Below are 26,697 nucleotides of genomic sequence, written 5' to 3'. Positions count from 1 at the left end.
CATGGCATTTTTACCGGTGACAGTTGAGACAGAGACGATCGACCATGCTACAAGCACAGAAGGCAAGAGAGTCGCAGGTTTCGTTGACAATGCCAACAAACGCGTTGGTTCCTGGGATCCTCGCCAGTCTGTACTTAGAACAGTGGCTGCCGTGCACAAGGTTCGTCAAATCTCCCTGGAGACGATGCAGGGGTCAGAAGTGACAGACAACAATGCAAAGAGTCAGCCCTATCATGGTGAAAACAACCCTTCAACCACCTGCTGGAAACAGTGTACAATAAAACCTAATTTTTAAAAAAAATTATTTATTGTTTAATTTACATCTAAGTTAGCATATGGTGCAACAATGATTTCAGGAATAGATTCCTTAATGCCCCTTACCCATTTAGCCCATCCCCCCTCCCACAACCCCTCCAGCAACCCTCTATTTGTTCTCTGTATTTAAGAGTCTCTTGTGTTTTGTCCCCCTCCCTGTTTTTATATTATTTTTGCTTCCCTTCCCTTATTAAAACTTTATCTGGCTACAAAATATATAGTTACTGCTGACAACTGGAAAAATAATTTTTTCCTTTTTTTTTTTTTTTAGTTTATTTATTTTGAGAGAGAGAGAGAGAGAGAGCGCAAGAGTGAGAGCCCGAGCAGTGGAGGGGCAGAGAGAGAGGGTGAGAGAGAATCCCAAGTAGGCTCCCCCCGCATCAGCACAGAGCTTGACGCAGGGCTCCATCTCACGAACCATGGGATCATGACTTGAGCCGAAATCAAGAGTTGGGCACTTAACCTACGAGCCACCCTGGCACCCCTAAACAGAATATTTAAATAACTAAAGCAAGCATCCTTTTCTTCATTCTTTACCAAGAAAATGTGATAGCCAGCTTCTTGAAATGCCAGATTTGTCTACCACATATAAAACCAAAGATTCAAAAGCAGCATTGTAAAGCATGCTCATTCTTTTTTGCATGTGTGTCCAATGTAGTAGGCCAACTATGAAATCCCTTGCTTGTTACTGTGCCAGTCGTCCCCCTCCATGTGCATGGTGAGGATAACCTACCTCTGAGACTTGTGGCACTGAATGGATTCTTAGGGGTCTGGATGGATTTTCCAGAGCCTGGAAGATGCCCGACTCTGCTCTATAAGCAATAATATAGGCTTATCATCCCGTTATAGCTCTAATACCCAGAAATGCTCCAGGTTCCATTTTGGAATAACTTGAGCTGTTAAGAAATTATCCTAATTCATATTCCACTAAAATTTGCGTTTCTGAAAAATTTCTCCCAGAGTATGCTGGCTTTGTCTGCCGAAGACTCAGGAAATCATCATACAAGTGGTAGAAGACACAGAGTACATCAGATTTTCATAGAACAACCTTACCCAGAAGCTTCCTTTGGATTATACTCAAGTGTGTCATTATCTGCTTTAAAGAGAGTATTCCTCAGAAGGGTGTGAAGTCTAAAGAGAGTAATAATGACTTCTTTTGCTTTGAATATACTGTCCTATTAATGTATTCAATTTTAAACTCTTCTATTACCCAATTTTTTTTGAGGGTAGGATTTTCTTTTTTTAAAACATATTTCAGAGTGAGAGGCAGAGAGAGAGAGAGAGAGAGAGAGAGAGAGAGAGAGAGAGAGAGAGAGAACGAACATGTGAGTGTAGGAGGGGCAGAGAGAGAGAATCCCAAGCAGGCTCCATGTTGTCAGTGAGGAGGCTGATGCAGGGCTCGAACTTGTGAACCATGAGATTGTGATCTGAGCCAAAATCAAGAGTCAGACAGATGCTTAACCACTGAGCACCCCCAGGTGCCCCGAGTAGGATTTTCAATCAACCAATACATCTTGAAAATTTTTAACTATACATTTAATGATATACATAACTATTCTAAGTAAAAAGCTTACTTCTTGTGAATAACTTTTTCAACATTGGTTCTGTCATTACCCATTTGAGGTTTCCCAGCTAAGATTATTTACAATTTAATAAGAATATTAAGATCTTTGTTTTTTCTTAAGATCTTTAATCTTACCTAGGTAAGTTTGCAGTTAAATCAAATACTTAAGAGTATTCTAAGCTACAAAAAAAGAAATTATTTTTGAATGATCTACATGAAAGCTCCCATGTAACTGGGTGGATGACCAAGAAATGACCTAATTTGGCCTTAGGAATTTAAGGAGGCTGCATGATCTCTAGAAGACAGGAAGAGGGGAACACAGGGCACCACGCATATTTATGTAAGACTGTGGGAAAGGACTTCAGCAGACATTTCAAAGGGTTTCGACTGGGTGAGTCTTTAAACAAACAAAACCAAAACAAAATACCAAGTGTGAGACCTTAAAACATTCACTGCTCCACTCTGGGCTTATTGGCCCACAATGGTCAGGCTGGTGAGCTGGACTAAAGTCCTGTCCTCTCATTCTATAATTCTCAGGCAATGAAAGAGCCAGGAATACCGTTCAGATATTAACTACTATTTCATTTCATATTCCACAGTGGGATGAGATGTGAGAACGTAAGGATCCACTTACCACAAGGCTAGTGTTGAATTTATAAAACCTTTGGACTGTTCGGTCACTGAAGCTGTTGCACAGGTTTTTCTTTACAAAGTTGGGGTGGTTCAGGATATCGTTTGCTACCAAGGGCTCCTAACAAGGCCAAGTGGACAGAAAACATAGGCCACATAATTAATGAGGCATAGGCTGTGGGCGCACTGTGCTATTGGCTTTGCAACAAGTACCTTGTGGGTAATATGCTGTTGTTCCACAGGTGCATGTCCTTTGGGGTCAATGAGGGTTGGATGTGCCACCAGATAACCCCGGTCCTCCATTATGAAGCACCTGTGTCAAAACACGGGACATCCTTCAGTAATATGAGTGGTTTTTCTATACTGTCAGCATTTATCTTGCTAGCCTTGAAACAAATTGCATTTATCTCAGTGAATAGTCCCTGAGACAAATTCACTGAATCTCAGTAAACGGTCCCTGAGAAAATTCACTGAAGGCAGGCTGGCAAACAGGTAGATAGACCCGTTCTTCTTCTTCTTTTTTAAGTTTATTTATTAATTTGAGAGCGAGCAAGCGGGACAGGGGCAGAGAAAGACAGAGAGGGAGAATCTCAAGAGGCTCGGCACCATCAGCAGCACAGAGCCTGATGTGGGGCTCGAGCCCACGAACCGTGAGATCATGACCTGAGCCGAAGTTGGGTACTTAACCAACTGAGCCACCCAGGCGCCCCAACAGATACATTATTCTTGAGGTGGTAGGTTATCTGGTATACAGTTTATGGTAAGAAAGTTACACCTGACTCTGAGGCCACCTACATAGTTCAGACGGAATGTGTCCACTTAGCCAAAGATGGACTCAAAAATCTTTTGCAAGGATATGTAAGGGGCAAGTTTATTCTTTCTTCAGAGGAGGGAGACTCTGAAGGAAGTGGCCTTGGCTATTTAGAGGCACAACGTTTAAGCAAACCATACGATTTCTTCTTTTCATGTTAAATATACATAAAATACAACCTGCAGGGACATACAAAAAATATATCTGATGGAAACACTAAATAAGCAAAGCTGGAATTGCTCTAATCAAGGCTATGTGCTGCTCTATTTTACTCTGCATTTGTTGTAACAGTTTGCTATTACAACATTCCTCATTCCTCATTAAGGGCCAATGTGAAATTTAGCAGTGATGTGAAGCATGGACCATGAGAGTGAAATAAGAAAGCTATTTTTAAAAGTGGCCTGCATTAAATCAAGGGAATACCCTTGCTTTGATGAGACATGTTCTTTTGAAATTAGGAGGTGAAGGCTTTCTTTAGTTCCACGAGACTCTTTCCGGGGAAATGTAAAAGGGAAAAGTCTAAGTGTCTGAAATCCCCACAAAGACTTTGGCTTAATAACTAAGTTGACATCAAAAGTACCCTCTGGTCTTTCTAGCACCCAAGATATGGGAAACCTTTAATTACGGACTCTGAGAGAAACAAGAGCTTTCAGGGAATTCTGTGCCACAGTCTTTCTCCTTGTTATGAGATGAATCTGTTTGTCTAAATCCTAAATGGCATGCATCTTAGAAAACAAAAAGAACAAAAACCTTCTTAATAGAACACCCAGGCGATGGACTCCATTTCTGGTCTTGACCATGACAATGTGGTTGCCATTCAACTAGAGATGTCTGACAGCACTGTCTTTGTATTTTGCGGCTAAACAGGAAATGGTGTTCCCGAAGGGCTTACCTTATTTTGTTGCCACCATCTTGGTTACAGACTGGCAGTAAGTCCATCAGAACCTTGTAGAAGTATCTAAGTGTGAAGTCAATCCCCATCACAGCCACGGTGTGCCCGGAAGACAGCTGGGTACTTCACGTGAAGAAGATCAGTGAGAACAAGAGGCACATATCTTATTTAAAGGAAAGCTATGTTCCATCACGAGGACGTTGTATGATATTAGAAACATATGCCCACTGTCCTGCCACATTTTTCATCCCTATAAAAATGATCAACTAAATGGCTGATTTAGCGTAATGGAGATTTGATAGGAGAAAACTTAAGGATAAAGGTATAACTTTCTAATAAGATGAGCCCCAAACCCAGGCAGCTGTGGAACATGGCTAGCCCTGGCTTTAGATGTTCAGACAGTGACTGGACTATTCTTTGGCAAGAATATGGGGCTGGCAGGAAGAGGCATCAGGTGGGAGGTTGGAAGCATGACTACCATAGTTCCTCCCAACAAGGAACCTGAGTGATCCCTTTAATTATTTCCCTCATTTCATAGATAAGGAAAGTGAGATCTCATGAAAGTTAACTGACTAGTGTAAGGTCAGACAAAACTACGCCTCATTTTCTTTCTAGAACACTAAGTTTGGCTCTATTCCAAACATAGCTCGGATTCTAGAACAAAACTCACTTGGTTCACAGGCCCGCTCCTTCTCCAGTCTAAAATGCTACTCTCAGAAAGAGGAGCACCCAAGAGGATAAAGTTGGGTACTATATGGTGCTTGCTAACTCTTTAGCTCTGGAATCAAGCAGATCTGGAGTCAAATCCTGGCCCTCTTGGTTCCCATCTCTGTGGTTCCTGGGAGGCTACTTAACCTTTCCAAGACCCAGTTTTCTTATGTGAAAATGGGGATAGTCTTACCTACCTTGCAAAGGCTTAAATGAGACAGTGTTTACAATGCTTAGCAAGCTGCCCAACCTATCCAAAATACCCAATAAAAAGAAGTTACTCAAAAGAAAACCCATCAGGGCTTAAAGCTCAGGCCTGGACAGAGAGTGAACTTACTATTCTTCCAGACAAATGCTAGCTATAGAAGAAGCATGGACTTCTCACTTGAAGCCTAGGTTCTTTCTAATCTGTGATCATGGGCAGTTGGAGGGGTTTGGGTTACTTGGCCAATGAGCTCCGGGACCTTTGTGGCTGGGAATTGGGTTTACCCAACTTGGGACATTACAGGTGCCCATCATTACCATCATCCACCCATCCACCCAAACACTGATGTCTTTATAAAAGAAAAATGGTGTTGTTATTGACAAAAATCTTAGAAATTTTAAATGGAAAGCTCAGAAGAAAATTCCCAAAGTAAAATCACCTTTTGGAAAATCAAAACCTGGGAGTGAAATCAGCTTTGCTATGTAGGCAACTGTCCCCCTTCTGGTTACTGTCAACATTGATACTAACTTATATAACCTCCAACTCTCTCCCGAAAAAACCACTAGCAAAAGGGACAGTGAAATTTGTCAAAGCTTTGCTGTCAAAACTGTGTTTGGCATGAGATGGAGGAGGGCCATGCTGTGCGATTATTTGAGAGGCTACTGGCTTAGTAAGAGCCTGGAGTATTGTTACCGAAGTAACTTAAATTCTACCACGGGAGAAATCCAAGACTCAGTTGCCTTACACAGGATTTATGTTTTGTAGCAAATCATGTTTTGAAGTATCAGTCAAAAGAAGTTTAAGCCTCTCTTACTTTTCCAGGAGAGAGTGAGGGATCCAAACCATAGGTACCATTATGATAATATTTACTGAGTGGTCAGAACTGATAGGCACTCTGGTGGGCGTTTCAATACATCATTTCAATTATTTCTCACAAAAACTTTATGAGGCATTATCATTTCCAGAGAACTGAAGCTTGGAAACAAAGTATTTGGCCAAAGTCACACAGCAAATAACTAGTGGAAGCAAGAATGGAAGCTCAGTGTCCTCAACCTCAGAGCACACGCTCCTAACCGGTGTGTTAATACTGCCTCCTTAGAGATGCAGTACATTCAAGAGTTTCCAAGCAATTTCACATGACGTACTCCATTTCCTGTGACAACATCGGAAAGGAATTACAGCTCCCATTCTATAAATGAAAAATTAAGCTTAGAATGGCTAAAAGACTGAAAAAGATTGACCACCTTTTACTTATGACACAGAGACCAGTATGCGATTCTGGTTCGTTCTACAATACTATAGCTGACTCAGTGAAAAATACAACTCAGGTTTTTCAGGACAAGTTGATTTTGTTCCTAAACTTCCCCTATATGATTACCATCGGCTCCGATATGATCAACATGCTGAAGGACAAGCAAGCATGCTGCCCATGTAAGTCTGGTATTCATATTTTTACCTGCATTTCAAAACTGTACAGTTACCATAGCAACACATAAAGAATGCCATAGAAAAATCACACCAAGCCTACATTTCAAGGTTCAAAGGACCATGCTGTTTGCAGCACTTCCAGGAGATTTTCACTGCCAAAGACTCACCTGACCAGTCCTTTAATCCCTGACTATACTTCATCATCTCTGCTAGCATTACCATTCTCCAAAGAATGCACGCGTAGATTCTCAGACCGCTAATAATGCTCATGGAAGAATCCCCAGTGCAGTTACTGTGAGTAACCGATGAGTGAACGCTGAGTTAGAAAAACCCCTCCCCAAATTATCAGCCAAACCAGTTCTGAAAACCAAGGCTGAAGGAGATTGCTTCCTGGCTAGTTGAATACTAGCTTAAATTCTCTTTTCTGACCTATTAAAATGCCAGAAGTTTAAAGCTGGAATAGGACATTAAAAGTAACTGTCATTTATTTGGGACTGCCCATGGTCAAGTGCAGTGCTAGACAGTTCACAGTCATCATAACTGTAATTTCTCATTATATCAGTTCAACCCTGGCATCATCACCCGTTTCATAAATGAGGCTTTGAGAACTCATGGAACATAGTAATATTACAAGTATTTAACATTTATTGAGGCCTTACCATGTGCCAGGCACCATTCTAAGGGCTTTACATATATTATTTCATGTAATCCCTAATCATCTGAGATAGGCCTTAATATCCTTTTTATTTTTGTTATTTTTAAATCTTTTTTTTTTAAGTTTATTTATTTTGAAAGAGAGAGATACAGTGTGAGTGGGAAAGGGGGCAGAGAGAGGGAGGGCAGAGAATCCCAAGCAGGCTCCACACTGTCAGTGCAGAGCCTGAGGCGGGGCTTGAACTCACGATCGTGAGATCATGACCTGAGCAGAAACCAAGAGTCAGACACATAACCAACTGAGTCACCCAGGCACCCCAACCTTAATAACCTTTTTAAAAATATATTTATCGAGAGTGAGCAAGAGACTATGCGTGTGCATGAACAGGGGACGGGCAGAGAGACAGGGAGAGAGAGAATCTCAAGCAGGTTCCAAAACGGGACTTGATTTACAACCACCAGATCATGGCCTGAGCCAAAATCAAGAGTCTGATGCTTAACCAACTGCGACACCCAGGCTATCCCATCCTTCTTTCAGAGATGAGGGAACCAAGGCAAAAAGGAACTCGTTTATAGTCATAGAAGTAGTAAATGGCAAATACACGTTACCAGAGTGGAATCACATCTTAAGAGGAGGTTAGGTTCTCAAGTTGGCCCATGAGACCAAAATCACCGGTAATCGCCTGAACAAAGTACATCCATTAAAGCTACAGTTGCTTTAGTTGAGAACCAGAAGTGGTAGTTGCCCTGTGTTCTCAACTAGGCGGAGTGAAAAATACACAGCTTTAAGTCATAAAAGCATGCTCAGCTAAGGAAGATGTTCAAATGATCAAGTCCACGGGACTGCATATTGATCAAAGCAAGAGCAGATACTCATTCCTGGAATACACTCTCAGTGAATGACTGGTGGGCAGGACCCAGGATTTCAATGGCCACTTTTCACTCTTGTTAAAGTCGAAGAACTAACCTTGGATAGGTTAAGCACATTGTGAAAAGTAGCCAATTAAGGGAATTGAAGGCTTTTCTAACTTGAAATCCCATCATATTTCCATCATGCTTCATTTGGGCTGACATCATAAATATGTATACATTAGCTAAATGAAGCTTCTTTAACCCATTCAAATTTCAACAAAAACATGTACACAAATGTAAAAGAGCATTAAAGTCTGCACCTCTCTGTGGCCACCCCCTCCCCCCGACACACACGAGAATACTGTATAGAAGAGATAATGGCCTAACGAGCAGCAGGTGGCGGAGTCCGATGGAACAGATACCAAGAAAGACACACACAGGCATTCTCTTCCTGCCACCCCTACCCCCAACATCTGAAGCCCAGTGCTGGCCCACTGTCATTGTCATCAAAGACCAAGGTGATTGCTGTCTCCTCAAGCCACCTTGTTTACTTTTTCCCAACTGATTAGAATATATGGGAGATGTCAAGTCTCGTTATTCAGACAATAGTAAGGTATGCCTGACAGATGGTCTGTTAAGGAAAACATTGAAAAGTTCTGTTCTAAATAGGTGTTTACTTGTTCATATGTGACAGAGCCAAAAAGATACCATGCCCTGCAGAACAATCACTGTTTGGCTGGCGGCAGGACCCTGCTTTCCATGGAGACACAGGTCATGATATTGAAATTCCAACACAGTACTGCTTCCCAATTCTTGCTCCCAATGAACTTGCGTTAGAAGAATTCTCCGGAATGTCAATCATTTGATACATAATGAGCACCAGCGAAAAGCATAAAGTTAAGCAAGAAAAATCTGTCTCCCATAAATTTTAAGGCATCATTATAGGTACCAGTCAAAATATGGGCTTTCTTGGTTGCTAGGGAAAAACATCTATTTGTATAATGAAGGGATTAAAACAACGTATGTGACCTGCCTTTCTACCCAATGTTTCACTGACATTTGTCGCTTAAATACTGAAACCTCAAAAGTCCGAAATACAAAGCACCCGGAATGTATTTACAGTCATGCTGACATTTAATAGCATTGTTGGAAAGTCAGTTTTCAAAATGCTTTTTCATTTTTCAAGAGACAGTATAAGGACAAAGTAACAATAACAAAAATAACAAACTCCTATATAATTCTAAGAAGTTAGACCAAAATAAAAGAGGTAATAAAATTGGGGTCTTGATACTTTTTTTTTCCTTCACTACACATGCTCCTTTGCTTGGGAAAGTGCTCTCTGGTAATAACGGTCAGGCTCTTGTTGGGATTTCTTCAATTGGTTAAGATTGGTATTTCTACAAACTGCCCTAGGGATTCTATCTTTTTCTTCTTCTAGAGGATCTTCTTCATAATAGGACTAAGAGCTTTTCATTGACTCAATCACATGATGATCTTGTGAGGTAGGTATTATCCCCATTTTACAGATAACAGGAGGAAGCTCAGGAAATCCATGAGGACACAGCTAGAGAAGACATTCAAACCCCAGACTGCTCACATCAAAGATCATGCTTTTGCCACTAATCCTTGGTTGTCTACTTCCAAATTTTCAAAATATTCTTGAGGTATTTAAAAAAATGACTAAAATATTAATTAAAATATTACCTGGATGAATGTATCGTGTGACTGATGGTTACTACATAACCAGCTCCTCCAACATCCAAATAAGGGCCAGTCAGAGAAATCAAGCCTGGATTAGCCACCGCATGGAGATACCTAACAGACAAGACAAAGTCGTGTTATTTTTAGGGTATGAAAAAACTCTCTAAATTTCAAAGAAAAGTGAACTTGTAAAAAAAATTTTCTGAATTTATATATGTTCATTTTTTCATAGGTCATATATGAGCTATAATTTGATGCCATGATCATGTGCAGTGACATTAAATATCCCCACTATGGGCATATTACATACAAGGTAAGACTGAAACAAAATACCCAAAGGAATAGAAATGGCCAAGTATAAAACATCTCAGTCTCAAAATTTCAATAAGAGATGAAAACACTGTAGACAGAGGAAACCCACAAATCTGTTAATACTGCATTAAAAAAAAAAGATTCAAAAACATGTTTTCACTGTCATAAAAGTATCTTCTTTAATGTGACTGCCTGAAGTTGCTTTATTGTATGTACTTATCATGTCTCTCCAGGATTTGGGGGGAACCTTTGATAATGGAAGCTCCTAAAACTCACCATTGTCTCCTAGTGGGATCAAATGCTTTGTCCATGAGGGAACCAGGATAAATTCTGAGGACGCCATTGGGTGTTGCTATGTAACGGCGGACAATGTACGTGTTCAGGCTACTCATTTCCATTTGTGTCATCCATTCATCTGTGACGTGGCTGGTGGCCATTACTTCATTCCTGACAGAGAACTGGGAAACAAAGGAAGACATGGCAGGGATCCTTTAAGACTCACATGAAAAGAGAGTGGGCTGCTGGCAGGGCTTCCTAAAGCTCTCTTGCAGAGAAGCCAAGCCCAATTACTTCTTAAAAATCTTTCCACAGCAGATGGATACAGCCAAACTTGGTGAAAACAAAAGCTCCCTGAAACATAGTCAGTGGATGTGTGATTTACTCAATTGTTCATCCTAGTGAGGCTTTCTGCATTTAAGAAGAAAGATCCTATAGTGAAGCATCAAACACACACACACACACACACACATGCACGCACACGCACATCCCAGCTAAATCTCTCCTCTTTAAACTTCGTCATGTTTATCTCAACAGACCATAGGGGCACTTTACTTCTTTCCCCTGGGAAAAATGGGGCTGGGAAAGTTCCACTGATCTCTAAGTCACACCCCCCTACCTAGAAAACTCCTAGTGCATCTAAGGCCTGAAAGAGATTCTTCATCTGGCCCACAGGGCTTCTTAATCCCTCGGTAGGGTCATCGCCGACCAGCCTCCCGGGGGCCACACGCTGTCTTTCTGGCTCTCCAGCTGAGAGGCACAGATCCAGAGCTGGGCTTCCCACTTCAAAGGTTCACTGACAGTGCCCCCTCCCAGGCCTGTGGAGGGGGTACGGCAGAAGTGGGGCCCCAGGCCAGCACTCACTTTGAGCCCTGGGTTAGCAATGAGGCGGGTGTTGTCACTGAGATAGGCCGTGTAGTGTTCCACCATTCGCTTTGTCTCTGGCTGGCTGAGGTGTTCGTATGGGGAGGAAAAGCTGCCAGCAGACAGCATGACAGTTGGACTTTCTGAAAGAGAAGCAAACAAAGCCAGGCCTGAGAACACGGAGACTTCATCTCAGGCCCAAACAAAAGCATCGCTAAGGCTCTGCCAATCTGTTAGTTATGGTGGCCTCAAGTCTTCCACAGGGAGAGCAAAGAACTCAACACTAGGAGCTTAGAAGGAAAAAGCCCTCATTCTCTCCCCTCAGGGAGTTTATAGTCATGAGTGAACCATAAGAGATACACGTACAAATAGATACAAGTGCCTAAAATGCAAATGCTCAAAATCTTTTAAGTCTACACATAGTATCTCACACTTACTAGGATTAAGGAACAGCATAGCACATGGAGCCAGACTAGGTAGAGTCTCAGCTCGACCATTTCCTGGCCACGTGATGGTGGGTAAGTTGTAATGTATGTGATGCTTTTGTCATCTGCAAAGTAGGCAATTATAGCACCAATACATCAGTGAATTTATGTAAAGCAAATGAGTTGATAAATGTAAAGCTTGTAGAATGGTGCCAGAGCACGTCACAAATGCCTTGTGAGTGTTAACTATGACTGTCCATATTGGTACCAATATTTCAAAGGAAGGAAAAATGGAATTGTGGAGTCAATGCAAAAAATCAAATAAAAAAATTCTTCACACAGACAGGGATAGCCAAACTTGGCATAAACAAAAGTTTATAGACTGGTTACTGTAGGTATGATTTAATTGTTGGTCCTAAGAGGAAAACCCAGTTTGATCTATTTAAGCCCCAAATCCTCACAGTGAATTACATTATGAAACAAAAACCGACGTTTCTGTGAAATTTCTTACTTCAATTTTACATTTTTAGACTCTTTAGGAAAGCACCAGTCATGTGTCCAATCTCAAATCTGTAGGTCATTTTCCATTCTTTTTGTTAGTTCTCACTCATGGTATCTTGTTTCCTTGTGGCCTGGCTACCTCTGACTGTGCAGGACATGGCATTTAAAAATAAATTTCTGGAAAGAGTTGAATCCTAACAGGATGAGGGAGTCCTTCCTACAGAGAGGACTGTTGTTTGATTCTGCCAGGTGCCACACCCCAAGATGAGGCAGGGTGGGTAGATGGAGACAGTTCTCAATAAGATGACAGGGTACCAGTCTAAGAGCTGCACTATGGGGCTTTGATATTCAACATTCAACTAGTCCATGACTAGTTAATGTGTGAGTTTCCTTAGACCACTCAGATGGTAGGAATCAAGTCAAGGGCTTCTTTAGTTTCAATTCACACTTACCCTAAAGATGGAGGGTAACAGAGGAGGGGCAGAGAGAGAGAGAGGGAGACACAGAATCTGAAGCAGGCTCCAGGCTCTGAGCTGTCAGCACACAGCCTGATGCAGGGTTTGAACTCACAAACTGTGAGATCATGACCTGCACCGAAGTCAGATGCTTAACTGACTAAGACACCCAGGCACCCCCCACTAAAGCACAGCTTAATTTCATAGTTGTTTCTCCTGGATTGGTAAATAGGTGCATTGCAAATGTGGCTTTAACAGTGGCCTCCTTCTCTGGGTTCTTCTTTTCTTCTAGACTTGGATCCAATTTCTAGCTACCATGTTAGTTCTTTGATACTTTTCAGGAAGATTTTTTTTCCCCCTCAAGTTGCTATCCATTTTCGGTTATCCTCAGTAGGACAGGTCAGAATTATGTAGTCTGCTAATATCAAAAGATACTGCTTCCAGTAATGCTAATTCTCATGATACCACCATGGCATAGCCTGGGAGATTAGTGTTATATTCCTATCGAGGAGAAGAAAACAAAAGCTTAAAAAGGTAAGTCTGCCTAGCAGTGTGCTGTGGATTCATGTGCATATGCTCATGAGGTCTTCCGGGCACAGATGCGCCAGAGAGGGAGGACTGTCCTCGAACTCAAAGAACTTAAGAGCCGGTTGGAGAGACCAGAAATTTTTTTAAAAAAGAGAAACAACAAAATAAGAATTATACAATAATAGAAAAAACACCAAAATGCTTCAGGGACAAAAGAGTAGGGCCAAAGGAGAGACACTGAAAGTGGGCCTTTCTTGTAGTGACAGAGACTGGGCATTTGCGCAAAGGCTGACGCACTTTGAGGGAGAAATGCAGATTGAGAGAGAAAACTTAAAAAAGTCCTCTTTGTGTACCGAGAAAGACAATGTCCCTCCTTCAGCCCTCTTGATGGGGGTTCTGACATATATTTAACACTTTGCCTCAAAATCCCTATCATCGATAGGGATTTGCCAGTTGTCTAAGGAGCCTTAGTCACCTTTCTGAATCCAAACAATTTCCAACAGTGAAGAAGAGACTGCTTGTTTCGCAGTACTAGGAGTCCTGCATGAATGTCCAGTATGTGCCTGGCACATGGTGGCATGCAATAAAAGGTGGCACCATGGCACAGAAGGAGCGGGAGTCACATTTCAGCCGTGCTACTTTCTGAGGGAGCTTGGGAAAATTTTGAATTCTGATAAATCCACATGTCCTCATCTACAGGAGCTAATTGCTTCCTTTGAATTATCTGCCTATTTCCTATGCTCTTTTGGAGACAGGGGCCCGCGATAGATACAGGTATGCTATGTAGATATATGGGCGTGCTACCCTTGAATCCCACTTACTATTTCTCCACGTCTTACCCTGTAGCCCTTTATCTCCTTGTCTCCATATCTTTGGGCTGGCCTCTAATGGGCCAGACTGGTGACTATCTGACCGACTGCCTTTGGGCTACAAAAACCTCTCCGCCTAGCATTAGCAGAAAGCTGAAAGATACAAAGGAATATGAAAGTCCAGCTCCCTCTCCTCAGTCTGGGCAAACTCTGCAGTGTAATTTACACTCCAAAGCCCCGCTACGGGATTAGGCTGAGGCTGGGACTTCACCGAAAATCCAACTCTTCTTGCTTTCTCCTCCTTCGCTATCCTGTTTCCCCTCACTTCTTCCCTAGTTTCTTCTTAGAGCCCATCCTTAATAAATCACCAACACACAAATCCTCATCTGCTGGAGAACCGGACCCAAGGCAAGGCCTCATATGGTTTTCACATTTGTATCCCCAAACTAGCACTGCTGTCATTCAACATCCAGGTGTTTTTTCGTTTTTGTTGTTTTAGTTTTTTTCCCTCTAAATTCAAGCAGGTATTTATCGTGAGCTGCTATGAGTAAGCCCACCAAGGAAACTGCAAAGTGCAAAGGCCTCACCTAGAGTCGCCAGCTGTTTGAAGTGAAGGCAGGCGCTAGGCTGGCCCAGGAGGTCCAGCCGGTGGTAGAGCAGCTTGCTGCTGGGGACGGTGTTGAGGTTTTTCAGTTGTTTGACGGGTATTTCCGGTTGTATCACCACAATACAGAGAATAAAGGAAGTGTCTTGTACCTGGAAAAATCAGTAAAGAATTTCTAATCCAGAAAACACAGGTTCCTAGGGGTAGTGACTTCACCTACATTATTTTCTGCTATCTCTGTCTCTATCCCACACAGAAAAATATTTGATGAGTGAATGAAAGCTACGAGGATGGGGTGAGAGAACATATCTCTGGCAAATGACTACATGTTCTATTTTCCTTTCTGATGGAGGGAAAAGAACGTGTGTAACAGAAAATCCTGGAGCTAATGAAGGGATTACAGAATAGTCCCTTTGGAACAGCAACCCTATGGCCTTTTTGCTTATTTAAGCTGACAAATACAAGTTGGAGCATGGCATGAAAATACAGCACTTACTTCTGTTTGGATTTGAAATGTATTTCAAAATATATAGTTGGTTTTGCAATGAGTATTCCAAGAATTGACTACTTCAAAAGCCAATTCTGAATTTATGTACGCAGCCCATATAGAATCTGGTTTATTCATTGTATTCCCGACTAATGCTTTCTCCTTTCCTGGTTGGAGATGGACAGGATCTCAGACTCGTGAAAAGTACAAATCCCATGGCTGCCTCACAAAGCCTGCCTGACTTATCATTTCAGACCAGAATAGGCAAATGTACCGTAGCTCAGCCTAATTTATCAAGCTCCTATGTACAAATAGGAATACTTCCAAACCCATTTGGCTCTTAGAAATGGACACATAAGTAAAGTTCTTGGGAAAAATCATCTACCAACGAATCAAAACCGAGGCAAGCTACTTAATTCTAGTTTCTTAAAGTTAAAAATACAAGACAGCCAAACTTCTGTAAGTCCATTAAAGAAGGAGACAGGCCGAATCTATCTGAAAGATGGTTTGTCAACAAATGGAAAGGGTGATAACCAGAACTAAGTTAAAACCACAGGACAATGAGAAGTAATGCAGCCCAAAGGATTAATTTCATGATCAAAGAGAAATTTAAGTAGGCAGGTTAAAGTATAATTTAGGGTTTATGAAGATGGCTGCAGAATCTCTTTAAACATGGGAGAAATTTGCATCTTCCTGGAACTGCTGTCAAGGATATTCAGTTAGATTAGCAAATTTAATTCTCTTCCTCCACCCACAAATTAGAAAATAACAGTGTTCTCAAGTGGCATTTACTATTTCCCCTCTTCCCAACGCACGCAGTCACCTTTGTGTGCTGTGTTACATGTTCCAAGGAACCAAAAGACAGACCACTTTGCCAGAAGGACCAGAATTGTAGGATCGGGTCTGTTCTATAAGAGAACAATTGGAAGTTACCCTAAGCATCTACACCTGGGTGGCTCAGTTTGTTGAGTGCCCAACTTTGGCTCAGGTCATGATCTCACGGCTCATGAGTTTGAGCCCCATGTCGGGCTCTGTGCTGACAGCTCAGAGCCTGGAGCTTGCTTCAGATTCTGTGTCTCCCTCTCTCTCTCTCTGCCCCTCTCCCACTCACTCTCTCTTTCAAAAATAAATAAAAATGTTTAAAAAAAATTTAAAAAGTTACCCTAAGCATCTAAAAGAAATACTTCAATAGTTCTTAGTTGGAAAGGAAAACCGATTCCAGTACAGGTCTTCTTATTGTGTTCTTAGCTGAAATAGTCTTTGCATTAAGGAACCATAATGTATCTAGAAGGGCTCTCCAGCACCAGGGAGTGTTTTTTTTCACTGATTGCCCACAGGACTCACGTTTTAAAGTGAGCCATTCCTGTGTCACACAGGAACACTGTAATATCTTCTGAAGTCAGTACTTTCTTCTGTCTCAGCATGCAGTCTCCTCAAATGCTCAAAGATGGACTTGAGCTGCACAGTGACAGGGTAGTAATCTCTTAATGCTAACATAATCTCTCACATTCTATTTAAATTAAGTCAGTGAAATATAATCCATAAGTATCTGCTGTATCTATGGATGCTAAGCAGTTCAAATAATTATTCTCAATATAAGCTGAATCTATTTGAATTACATTTAGTAGAAGAATCCATTTTATTCCTGAAGATGGGGGGAGTATATGTTCCCACCCCCCCCCCCAAAGATAACTTAAAATTATATGCTATTTTTGGCCGGGTAACCTGGCAAGCCTTTTTAACTTCAATCTCATTATTTATTATCTCTTTACTTTTTCACATCATAGCGATGTTCTTGACAGTTTCAGAATTCTGAGAAAGCTAACACTTCTACCTGAAGTGACTACATGATTGTATCCATTTGGCTACATAGAATGGCCAGAATTTCTTGATATCACTGAAGAAAAACTATCTTAAGATGATACTTCTTCCCAAAATGTTAACATTGGGTTTATTTACTGTGCAAAAAGGGTCTTAAAAATGCCTGTATCTCCTCCTTTCTCTCTAAAAAAAAAAATTAATTTCTTAAAGATTTTGTTTGTAAGTAATACCCACACATGGGTCTTGAACTCATAATCCCAAGAGCAAGAGTCACACACTCCACCGACTGAGACGGTCAGGTGCCCATCCTCCTTTCTCTCAATGTCAACAAAATAAGGTAGAGATTTTCTCAGGATGCAATGGAGCTGCTTTCAATTAGGATATATTAGTGGTACATAATCTCTGATTTCAAATATAAAAGTATTTTTCAGTGGAGTATTCTGGTGTATGGCTTACTCTTTCTTTAAAAAAATTTTTTTTTGATGTTTATTTATTTTTGAGAGAGACAGACACAGCACGAGCAGGGGAGGGACAGAGAGAGATACACACACACAGAATCTGAAGCAAGCTCCAGGCTCCGAGCTGTCAGCACAGAGCCCAGCATGAGACTGGAACTCATGAACTGCGAGTTCATGACCTGAGCCAAAGTTGGAATGCTTAACTGAGCTATCCAGGTGCCCCATAACTTACCCTTTCTGATGTGAAAATTAAGCCATTCATTCTTATTTACAAATGATGTAACAATAAGGGCATGTGACGCAATCATTCTCAAAAAAAATCCTGAAAATGAGCTAAGAGAATTTCAAAATACTTTGACTATCCTGAACTCTGTATTATCAAACAGTAAAATACCAGAAGAGGGGCCTGGGTGGCTTAGTCAGTTAAGCATCCGACTTCGGCTCAGGTCATGATCTCACAGTTCAAGGGTTCGAGCCCCACATCAGGCTCTGTGCTGACAGCTCAGAGCTGGGAGCCCGCTTCATATTCTGTCTCCCTCTCTCTCTGCCCCTGTCCCTGCTCACGCTCTCTCTCTCTCTCTCTCTCTCTCAAAAATAAACACTAAAACAAAAAAACAAAAAACCACTAGAATCAGGCTTGCAAACTGCGAGTTTCTCAAAAGATTTCATTTATTATTTTGTTTGCTTTTACTTCTGTCATAGAAATCAATGTTGCCACAATGATCCTTTAAGAACGGAACAAGAAGGTCGGAGGACAGTCCTGTCTAAAGGCATGTTGGCTACTTCCAATTCCTATCATTCCTATTCCAGACAGAGACACTGGGTCAAGCTGTCTGTCTGCATCCACCACTGGGCTGGATGCTCTATGAGGGCAGAGAGAGGAGCATTCCTCTATTTCCTTCTTAGCTCACAGTTAGATATTCAGTAAGTCATTCTTAAAGAGATGAATATGTAGATCCATTTAGAGTCAATGGGTTAAACACCAGATATGGCCATGTAAGGGAATTAAAGGTGGTTAAAAAAATGAAAGTCCACTCTACTTTTGGCCAACTGCAATGTCAAGAACCCCATAACAGCATTGATTCTCTGCTGGGAAGAGGTAGTAAAGGGCAGTGACAAGAGTACTGTGGGCACTGTGTGCTTGAACCCCTGACTGAGGGCCTGCTATCTGAATGAAGCTAGTCAAAGGAAGCTGAAGTGGGGGCCACAGGTGATCACTTCACTGTCCATCTGCTGGTGGTGAACATGAATAATCCAGATTCTAATCCGAAAGTTTCTTTGCCTTGGAAAATGTCAGTAGAGGGCATTTATGCTTTCATATCTTTTCTTTTCTAAGTTTATTTACTTATTTTGAGTGAGAGAGAGCATGCACAGGATGGGCAGAGAGAGAGAATCCCAAGCAGGATCCACAATGCCAGTGCAAGGAGCCCCATATGGGGCTCGAACCCACAAACCCGTGACATCATGACCTAAGCTGAAATCAAGAGTCAGATGTTTAACCGACTGCGTCGCCTATATGCCCCTCATATCTCTTTTTCAACTCCTAACTTCCACAACCTGAGTTTAAAATGATTAAACACACACACACACACACACACGCACACACACACCACAAAAAAACCTCACTGGATATAATCTAAATGTATATTGATGGACTTATTTAAAGAAATTTGGTCCATCAATTCAACATTACACTACACAGCCACTAAACGTGCATGCACATGCCCAGATATAGATCCCTGTATGTGAACATCTTCTGGAAGCTGATCAAAGTGGTGACTTCTGGGGGAATGGTAGGTCAAGGGCAGGAGAGAGGGAAGGGCAAAGTTTACTTTTTACTTTATATCCTTTTGTACGGTTTGACTCATTCAACATGAAAAATGATTGCTTTTACAAACAAAAAAGAGGACACCTGTGGAATCTCCTCTTTGTCCAACCCCTTTAAAATTGGTGAGTAACATTATGGGATCTAAGTTCCCTGGAGTTGCTGCATCAGTAGCAATGTAACCCCCAGTTCCCCTGCCAAGACGTCCTGTTAACTCACCATCTTCCAGGCGTAGCTGACATTGTAGGCCTCCTTTCCGGTGGCTCGCAGCTTGTTTATGTGCCAGGACAGGGATGAGTTCACAGGGACGGTGATTATCTGGCTGCCCAGAGGGAGGCTGTGTTGGCAACAGAATGAAATACTTCAGGCAAAAGATAAAATTAAGCTCTTAATTAAAGGCAGAGAAGAAGCTGTGAGTCAATGACCACCTCCTGATTTTGAAAAGCAATGAAGCTCATCACTTTGGAAAGAGATAATGTGAAATTTTCAATTTTGTAAAAGCATGATGTCAGCTCAGCACTAAAAATATTCCTTATGCTCTACCCCTGCCATCCCCCCTCCCATTCTAATTCTTTCCAGAGACAAACTGGTCTCGAATCACTCAGTCATTAATTTACAGCCAATGAGCACAAAGACCCGTTTCTCTATAGGTTACCATCTGCCAAAATAATGTATCACGGTTGGAAAAAATCCAATCTGTTCTTTATTTCAAAAGAAAATGTTGTATATGATTGTGCTGTCAATGGAATGGATGCTGCTTTGCCAAGCTATTTTTTGGCATGCTCTAAAGCTGGTCCTCAACTTAACCTTCTATTTTACCGTTTTTTTTCATTTTAGTACAATTGGGAGTTTTTTTTTTAAATGAGATAACATATCTGATTTTATAAATTAATGGCAATGTGAACAAAGAATCTGATTTACAAGACATTTTCCCTAATAGTTTTAAGAGGCTATCTGTTGTTCTACAAAGTTTTACCTACTATTCTTATGAAAAATTCATGGAGGATACTTTTAATAACATTAATTTTTATACTTGTTTTATATCCTATAATACACACTCATATTGGACCTCAAAAGGTCCTATTTTTTTTTCAGGGAAAAAACCAAAAAACCAAAAAACAACTACTATAACTTTCACCTTTTCCTTACCTTAGGATATTCTGCCGAACCAGCTCAAATTTGGGGATATTTTCGTAATGAATGATGTCAGTATGAAGTGGGGGTTCTGAGAGTAAATATGGCCTGGTGAGAGATGGGTGCATAAGTGTATACCCTGAAATAAAAACAACAAAGACATGAGCTATGGGAAACATGCTGGAAGAAGTGCTGATTCTAATATAAGTGCCTATCACACATCTGAAATGTGGGATACCCCGGGATGACTGCCAATACTCAACATCTGAGTGTGTAACTGGCCAGTCCGATAGAAATGGAACTTGTTTTACGTGTTCTTGTGTAAAACTTGAAGTGTAGAAAGATGCCTTAAGTTATGGAAGAAGAGTCTAATCGAGAATATCTTGGGAGGTACTAGTCACTGGGTTTTTGCTTTTATAAAGATGTTCTATCAGGGCGCCTGGGTGGCTTAGTTGGTTGAGCGTCCGACTTCAGCCCAGGTCACGATCTCGCGGTCCGTGAGTTCGAGCCCCGCGTCGGGCTCTGGGCTGATGGCTCGGAGCCTGGAGCCTGCTTCTGATTCTGTGTCTCCCTCTCTCTCTGCCCCTCCCCCGTTCATGCTCTGTCTCTCTCTGTCTCACAAATAAATAAACGTTAAAAAAAATAAATAAAAAAAAAATAAAGATGTTCTATCACCTAAACCTTAACACAAGTGAATTTAAAGATAAGGATATAGAAAAAATCCAAAGGATCACATTCTATGTGTTACTCAGTCCTGGAGTCTAATTTCCTGATGTTTTAAATAACTGTTACCTACCCCTCAGTGCAATATAGAAACAAATGTGTGTCATTTTCAGGTTCATTCTGCCATGTTTATGGTGTTCCAGAAAGAATTTGTTCCACTGCAAATGAGCAGTTCTAGTCACACTAGTTTTCTGTAAATACTATGATTTTCCTACTTTGTTAGTATCAGAATATCTACAGATTATTTTCTTCAGGTTACAAAACACAAATCATTCTTCCCTCTGATTAATTTTTAGCAGATTACCTTTGTCATCTATGAGAAAAGTATAGGAAGCCAAAGAATCTTGGTAATACGTCACGTCTTCGAGGATGTAAGCCAGGTTCACGTCCACACCTACAATTCCCAGAAGTAGGTTTCCAAAATAACAGGGTTTACTCACAGTCATTATCAAACCTATGGTTTAAAAACAAAACAAATCCAAGGGATAGCAGAGAATGTACCAAACAAAGACTGGAGTTGTGTGCTAGTGAATCCCAAAGGCTAATATCTGCCCTTTAGCATCTTCTCATCTTGAAGTGACCTGTGTGATCCAGTACCCAACCACTGCTTCCACAGATGGCATAAGTGAGCAAGACTTCAGGGGTAAGAGTCTTCTGTGGGGTTCAGACACCCCAAGTTAATTTCAGAGGCAATTTGTACATTTCCCATTATTTCCTCACCTGACCAGCCATTCCAGATCAGTGCAAATTATCAGCAGCACTTACTACATCATTCTATTTCCTCAAGTGGGGAAGATTCAACTGAATGTGAAAGACCACTAGCCAAGGAACTGAAAAATGTGGGTTCTAGCCTAGCTGTGCCCCTTCTGCATTTTCCATATGACATCGGACATAACTTCTCTGGGTCCCGCTTTCCACATCTGCTTAAGTGACACAGTGGTAACTGCTTTACTGATTTTTAGGGATTGTTAGACGAAAAGAGGTTACAAAGGAATGCTTATAAGGTACTTTATTTCATTAATATAACCTAACAAAAGACAAGAAAATGAGGTGAAAAACCTTAGAAAGATACAGAATCTAGTAAGATCTGACCACTGAGAACTCTGAGCAGCTAAGGAAGACGGTGGGTTTCCAAAGTAATGTATTTCTAGTCGTTCGGCTAAGGAGCTCCTCTACTGTTATGTAAAGGGCTAGACAGTCAGTATTTTAGGCTGTGCGGGCCATAAGGTCTCTGTTGCATATTCTGTATTTATTTTTTTAAAAAAGTTTTGAGGGCACCTGGGTGGCTCAATTAAGTATCTGACTCTTGATTTCAGCTCAGGTGATGATCTAACAGTTTGTGAGTTTGAGCCCCGTGTCGGGCTCCAAAACAGCATTGGGATTCTCTTTCTCTCTGCCCTTCCCCCACTCTCTCACTCAAAATAACAAACTTAAAAAATGCTTTAGGGGTGCTTGGGTGGCTCAGTAAGCTGAGTGTCTGACTCTGGCTCAGGTCATGATCTCGCGGTTTGTGAGTTCGAGCCCCACATCAGCCTTGGAGCCTGGAGCCTACTTCAGATTCCATGTCTCTCTCTCTCTCTCTGCTCCTCCCCCACTCATGCTCTTTAATTATAAAAGCCATTCGCAGCTCCAGGCCATATAAAAGCAACAGGATAATCAGGAAAGGGAAAAGCAAAGGCAAAGACAACGTACATGTGTTGGGGGTCAGCGCGTGGCCCTGAGCATCGGAACAGCCAGGAGAGCTCCTCCCAGCTCTCCTACTGAGCTGGGTTAAGTGGCGCCACCTCTGTTCATGTGTTGGAGACAAAATGATCTCTAGCACCCCTAGCAGTTCTACAATCCTATGGTTCCAAGTAAAACGCAAAACAAAAAGACGCATAGTTTCTCTCCATCTTACTCTTGTATTTTCCTGCACTTAATGGCAAGTTCATGCCTTAGCAGCACCATCAAAAAACTATTCTTCTATAAACACCCAGGAAAGGGAATTGGATACTTCAAGTCTTCTACAAAGAATAGACTCCCACATATAGAAACCCGTGTGAGGCCCCTCAAAGTATTAGTGACTTACTTGTGGTCGCAAAGGCCAATTAAATGCATCACGTGGTAGGAGGAAGGGCACACAACACTGAAAAATGTGAGAAGTTGTGCCCAGACATAAGATGAGTAAGTTCTGGGGATGTAATATGTAGCATGGTGACTCTAGTTAACAATGTTGTATTGTAGATTTGAAAGTTGCTAAGAGAATAGATCTTTGAAGTTCTCACTACAAGAAAAAAAAGTCTTAACTATGTGGGGTGATGAATGTTAACTAAGCTTATTACAGTGGTCATTTCACAATATATACACACACCAAATCATTTTGTTGTACACCTAAAATGAATGCAATGTTATATGTCAATTATAAATCAATAAAACAGGAAAAAAGAAAAGTTATGAACTATTATAATTTCCAAAGCAGTCAACAGAAGGTTTTAGCAATGTATCTTAAGGAGATTTTTTGCTTAGGGATCCCTGGACAAAGGGGTTATAAATGATGGGAGCAGTGCATGAGGGCTAGCATGGAGACACAGGTCATAACCTGCACGCCAGGCTCCCCTGGGCTTGTGTCTAAGATTAAAGGCATCTTCATAGAGCAGCAAAGTGCAACAAATATTCTGAGACCATACGCTCACTTCAGAATTCTATCCTCCTCTGGCTATGTTGAGAGCAAGCCTGAAAAAAGAAACACCATCTTACTTTTCAATTATCATCTCGGACAGAAGACTCTTCATTCCATTGTGGCAAATAAAGTATGCTAAGCTCTCGCTATACTTAATGAAATCCCCAAATGCCCTCTCTACTTTAACCTAAAGTACATAGATTTACTTGTTAAAAGAAATATGTCCAGTAACCGATATTTTAATCTGTGGAGGTTTTGAATTAGAGCCAAGTAAACATGGGATTTCCTAGGCTCAGCATCCCCATGTTGTGGAGTTAGCAGAGATGTCACCCAATAATTCTAGGGACTGAAAATATAAACACGAAAGGCACGCTCTAGGAGGGGAATGCAACAGACCAGTAACCCAGTCACTGAAACCCACGGTAGAGGATTCAGAAAACAGGCCCTGAGGACTAAATTTTGGAAAGCATCAGCCAGCACAGAACCAAAGAACTGCCCACAATTTGATTTACAGCCTTTGCATAGCTCTCTGGGTTGTACAGGTGAATTTTAGGAAGGGTCTTACTCTGCCTGATATCACTAACGGTCAAAGGATTTGACTGCATAAACCTCCGTGCTTGTACAGGACTCGGTTTCCACATCTGTCTTTGTTCCTCTGACACAGTATTAAGATGATTCATCGATCTGTCTTTCTCTTATCAGACTTACATGCTTGCTGAGGGTGGGATGTGTGCCTTACCCATCACTGCCTGACACAAGGCTTGGCCGGCACTCAATACTGTGGGTTAGATGCATCAAAAGTCATTTGCATTTAAAACTTGACATTTCCCTATAAAAGGAAATAACTTTATCTAAAGGTGGGAGTTTCTATAGTCTACATATCTGTGGGCCCTGCCAGAAGGAGGAAGGATTAAAAAAAAAAACACAAAAAAACCTGACGTATAGCAGAAGCTACTACATTTCTTCCTTATAGAAAAAACATGTTTACCTAATTTCTAGAAAACATACTCTATTGGCCTGTTACTTTTTATACGTGGGTTTTCTCTAGAGGTATTTGTGAGAGTTATTGGAACGTAAAAATAAGATCTCATGTGGTCATGGTGTCTGGCTAGTCATTAGATTCTTCTTCCATCCTCTCTGTCAGAGAAGAAAGGGGGACAGGTGGGGGAAAGGATAAACAATATGCAGAAGGAATGAAAAAGGTTGTACTTTTAATGAGCATATACTGTCGGCTAGGCGTTATTCTCAGTGCTTCACATATATTAGTGCATGTAATCCTCACAACAGCCTTTACGGAAATATTTTTCCCATTTCGTAGACCAAGAAAGTTAATCATGTGAAGGTTAAACACTTTACCTAATATCACACTGTGGGTAACTTGGGACATCAGGATGATGACAACGATAATGGTAATAATAACAAAAGTAAAATAATAAAGTGACAAGAGCAGTAATTATTACTGAGAGGTACGCCAGGCACCAATAAATCTTCTACTCCTAACAACCTGAAAGATTTATTATGTGGAAGACATTACATTTTTAACAGGTGACCAAATGGGAACTAATGAGATTAAATAAATTGTCAAGGACAACAACTTAAGGGGTGGAGTGGGCCTAAAATCCTCTAATGCCAAACCTGTCTTTGTTTGACTATACCATGTTGCTTTACCTCTCAGGCTAAGTCCTAAACACATCTGAGATTTACCACCTGCTATGCAAAGTTACTCTTTTGTTCCAACTCAGCATACTGGGGAATCCTCAGTAATCCTCCCCAATAGATCCATTATGCTGACTGAGGCTAGGGCAATGTGGAAAAAGTAGGGCTGGGATTTCTGTTTAAAATACAGTGCTACCAGACTGATGGAAGAGACCTACACCACCCTCTGACCAGAGAAAGGGAGGACCACTCCCTTGCCTGTCCAGACCTTCTAATGCTCACAGATGGGTGTTGGGTGACATTTAAAAGTGATTGTTTTGGTGGACCCATGTCTGTTTCTTTTCCCCTTCCTTTAGTAGGAAGTTGTCCCCAGACTCACCATCTCCCATCTCATCAGAGAAGGGAAGGCTAAAGACAGCTTCATCAATCATCCGGTTGGGAAGGTTGGTATAGAATCTGCCAACTGTGGTCTCTAGGTTACTCAGCTGGTTCAGCACCATCATGCTCCCTTTAATCACAGGCAATGCTGTCCGGTCCAGCACACCATACTTCCCGGAGTTCTGCTCAGCCAGATCTCTCAGAAAAGCTAGCTCTTTCAAACCAGTCACCCCATCTGAAACGGAAAACCAAAGGTAGGCAGTGTAAACCAAAATGGTATATAGCCATACAATAACCTTGCCATTTAGATTTAAGAAGGGCATGGATGAAATCTTGCCATGTCTAAGAGGTCTTGCAGAGACAACAGACCCAGGACACTGTTACCAACTCTTGCTGAGGAACAAAGCATGAGGCAGCGTCTTTCCTCAAACAGCCAAGAGGGCAAAGGGATTCTTCAAAAGGCAGCTATGAGAAGCACATGAGTAAATAAAGGAGCCCATTTGGCTTGATGTTTTCCCCTAAAAGTTTAAGCTTTATGCATTTGAAATATTTGAAAACAAAAGTAATGATTAACAAGTTGGCATTTAAATAGTAGATAAAGCTTAAGAGTTTTAAAGGATAGTGATATACCATTTCATTTCTTACCTCTTTGCCTATTAAACACTTGCCAAAGTCTCATGCAACTCAATGGAAGCATTATGGACTGCATTTAGTGATGCCTCCAAACCCGGTGTCTTTAAGCTCACTTTAATTACAAATGTTTTCATGCTTGATACTGTTAGGACAGTACTGGATTTGATTTATTGAATGTACATTTTGTACATCGAGAGGGTTTTAAAAATTTTGTAAAAGATTTAGACATACTGGGATGTACTGTTCTTTAACATCTGTAATCTGTAGCATAAAAATAAATTTAATAAGCCTTTTAAAAAAAATTTTGGTTTGCTATTGTTGTTGGAACATAGTCAAAAGGATTAGTAACTGATCCCATATGGATGCCATTGTAAACAAATTCAAATGAT

General features: G+C 41.2%; 1 protein-coding gene across 2 annotated transcripts in view; it reads right to left on the bottom strand.

Annotated features, from left to right (window-relative positions):
* The window catches only part of CACHD1 (cache domain containing 1), a 208,511-nt gene that overhangs the window by 16,319 nt on the left and 165,495 nt on the right, over window positions 1-26,697 (bottom strand). For both annotated transcript variants that reach the window (XM_027058991.2, XM_027058992.2), the window contains 12 exons: window positions 25,677-25,910; window positions 21,287-21,436; window positions 20,275-20,398; window positions 19,345-19,462; window positions 14,518-14,686; window positions 11,213-11,355; window positions 10,349-10,530; window positions 9,764-9,874; window positions 4,213-4,335; window positions 2,723-2,822; window positions 2,514-2,630; window positions 15-175 (listed from right to left, as the gene is read on the bottom strand). In XM_027058991.2, coding sequence (XP_026914792.2) covers window positions 15-175; window positions 2,514-2,630; window positions 2,723-2,822; window positions 4,213-4,335; window positions 9,764-9,874; window positions 10,349-10,530; window positions 11,213-11,355; window positions 14,518-14,686; window positions 19,345-19,462; window positions 20,275-20,398; window positions 21,287-21,436; window positions 25,677-25,910 — 1,732 coding nt within the window. The remainder of the gene's footprint in view (window positions 1-14; window positions 176-2,513; window positions 2,631-2,722; window positions 2,823-4,212; window positions 4,336-9,763; window positions 9,875-10,348; window positions 10,531-11,212; window positions 11,356-14,517; window positions 14,687-19,344; window positions 19,463-20,274; window positions 20,399-21,286; window positions 21,437-25,676; window positions 25,911-26,697) is intronic.

Source organism: Acinonyx jubatus, chromosome C1 (genome assembly GCF_027475565.1).
Source record: "Acinonyx jubatus isolate Ajub_Pintada_27869175 chromosome C1, VMU_Ajub_asm_v1.0, whole genome shotgun sequence".
Lineage (NCBI taxonomy): Eukaryota > Metazoa > Chordata > Mammalia > Carnivora > Felidae > Acinonyx > Acinonyx jubatus.
The sequence above is the reverse complement of the archived record's forward strand: the minus strand, read 5'-3'. Positions and strand labels throughout refer to the sequence as shown.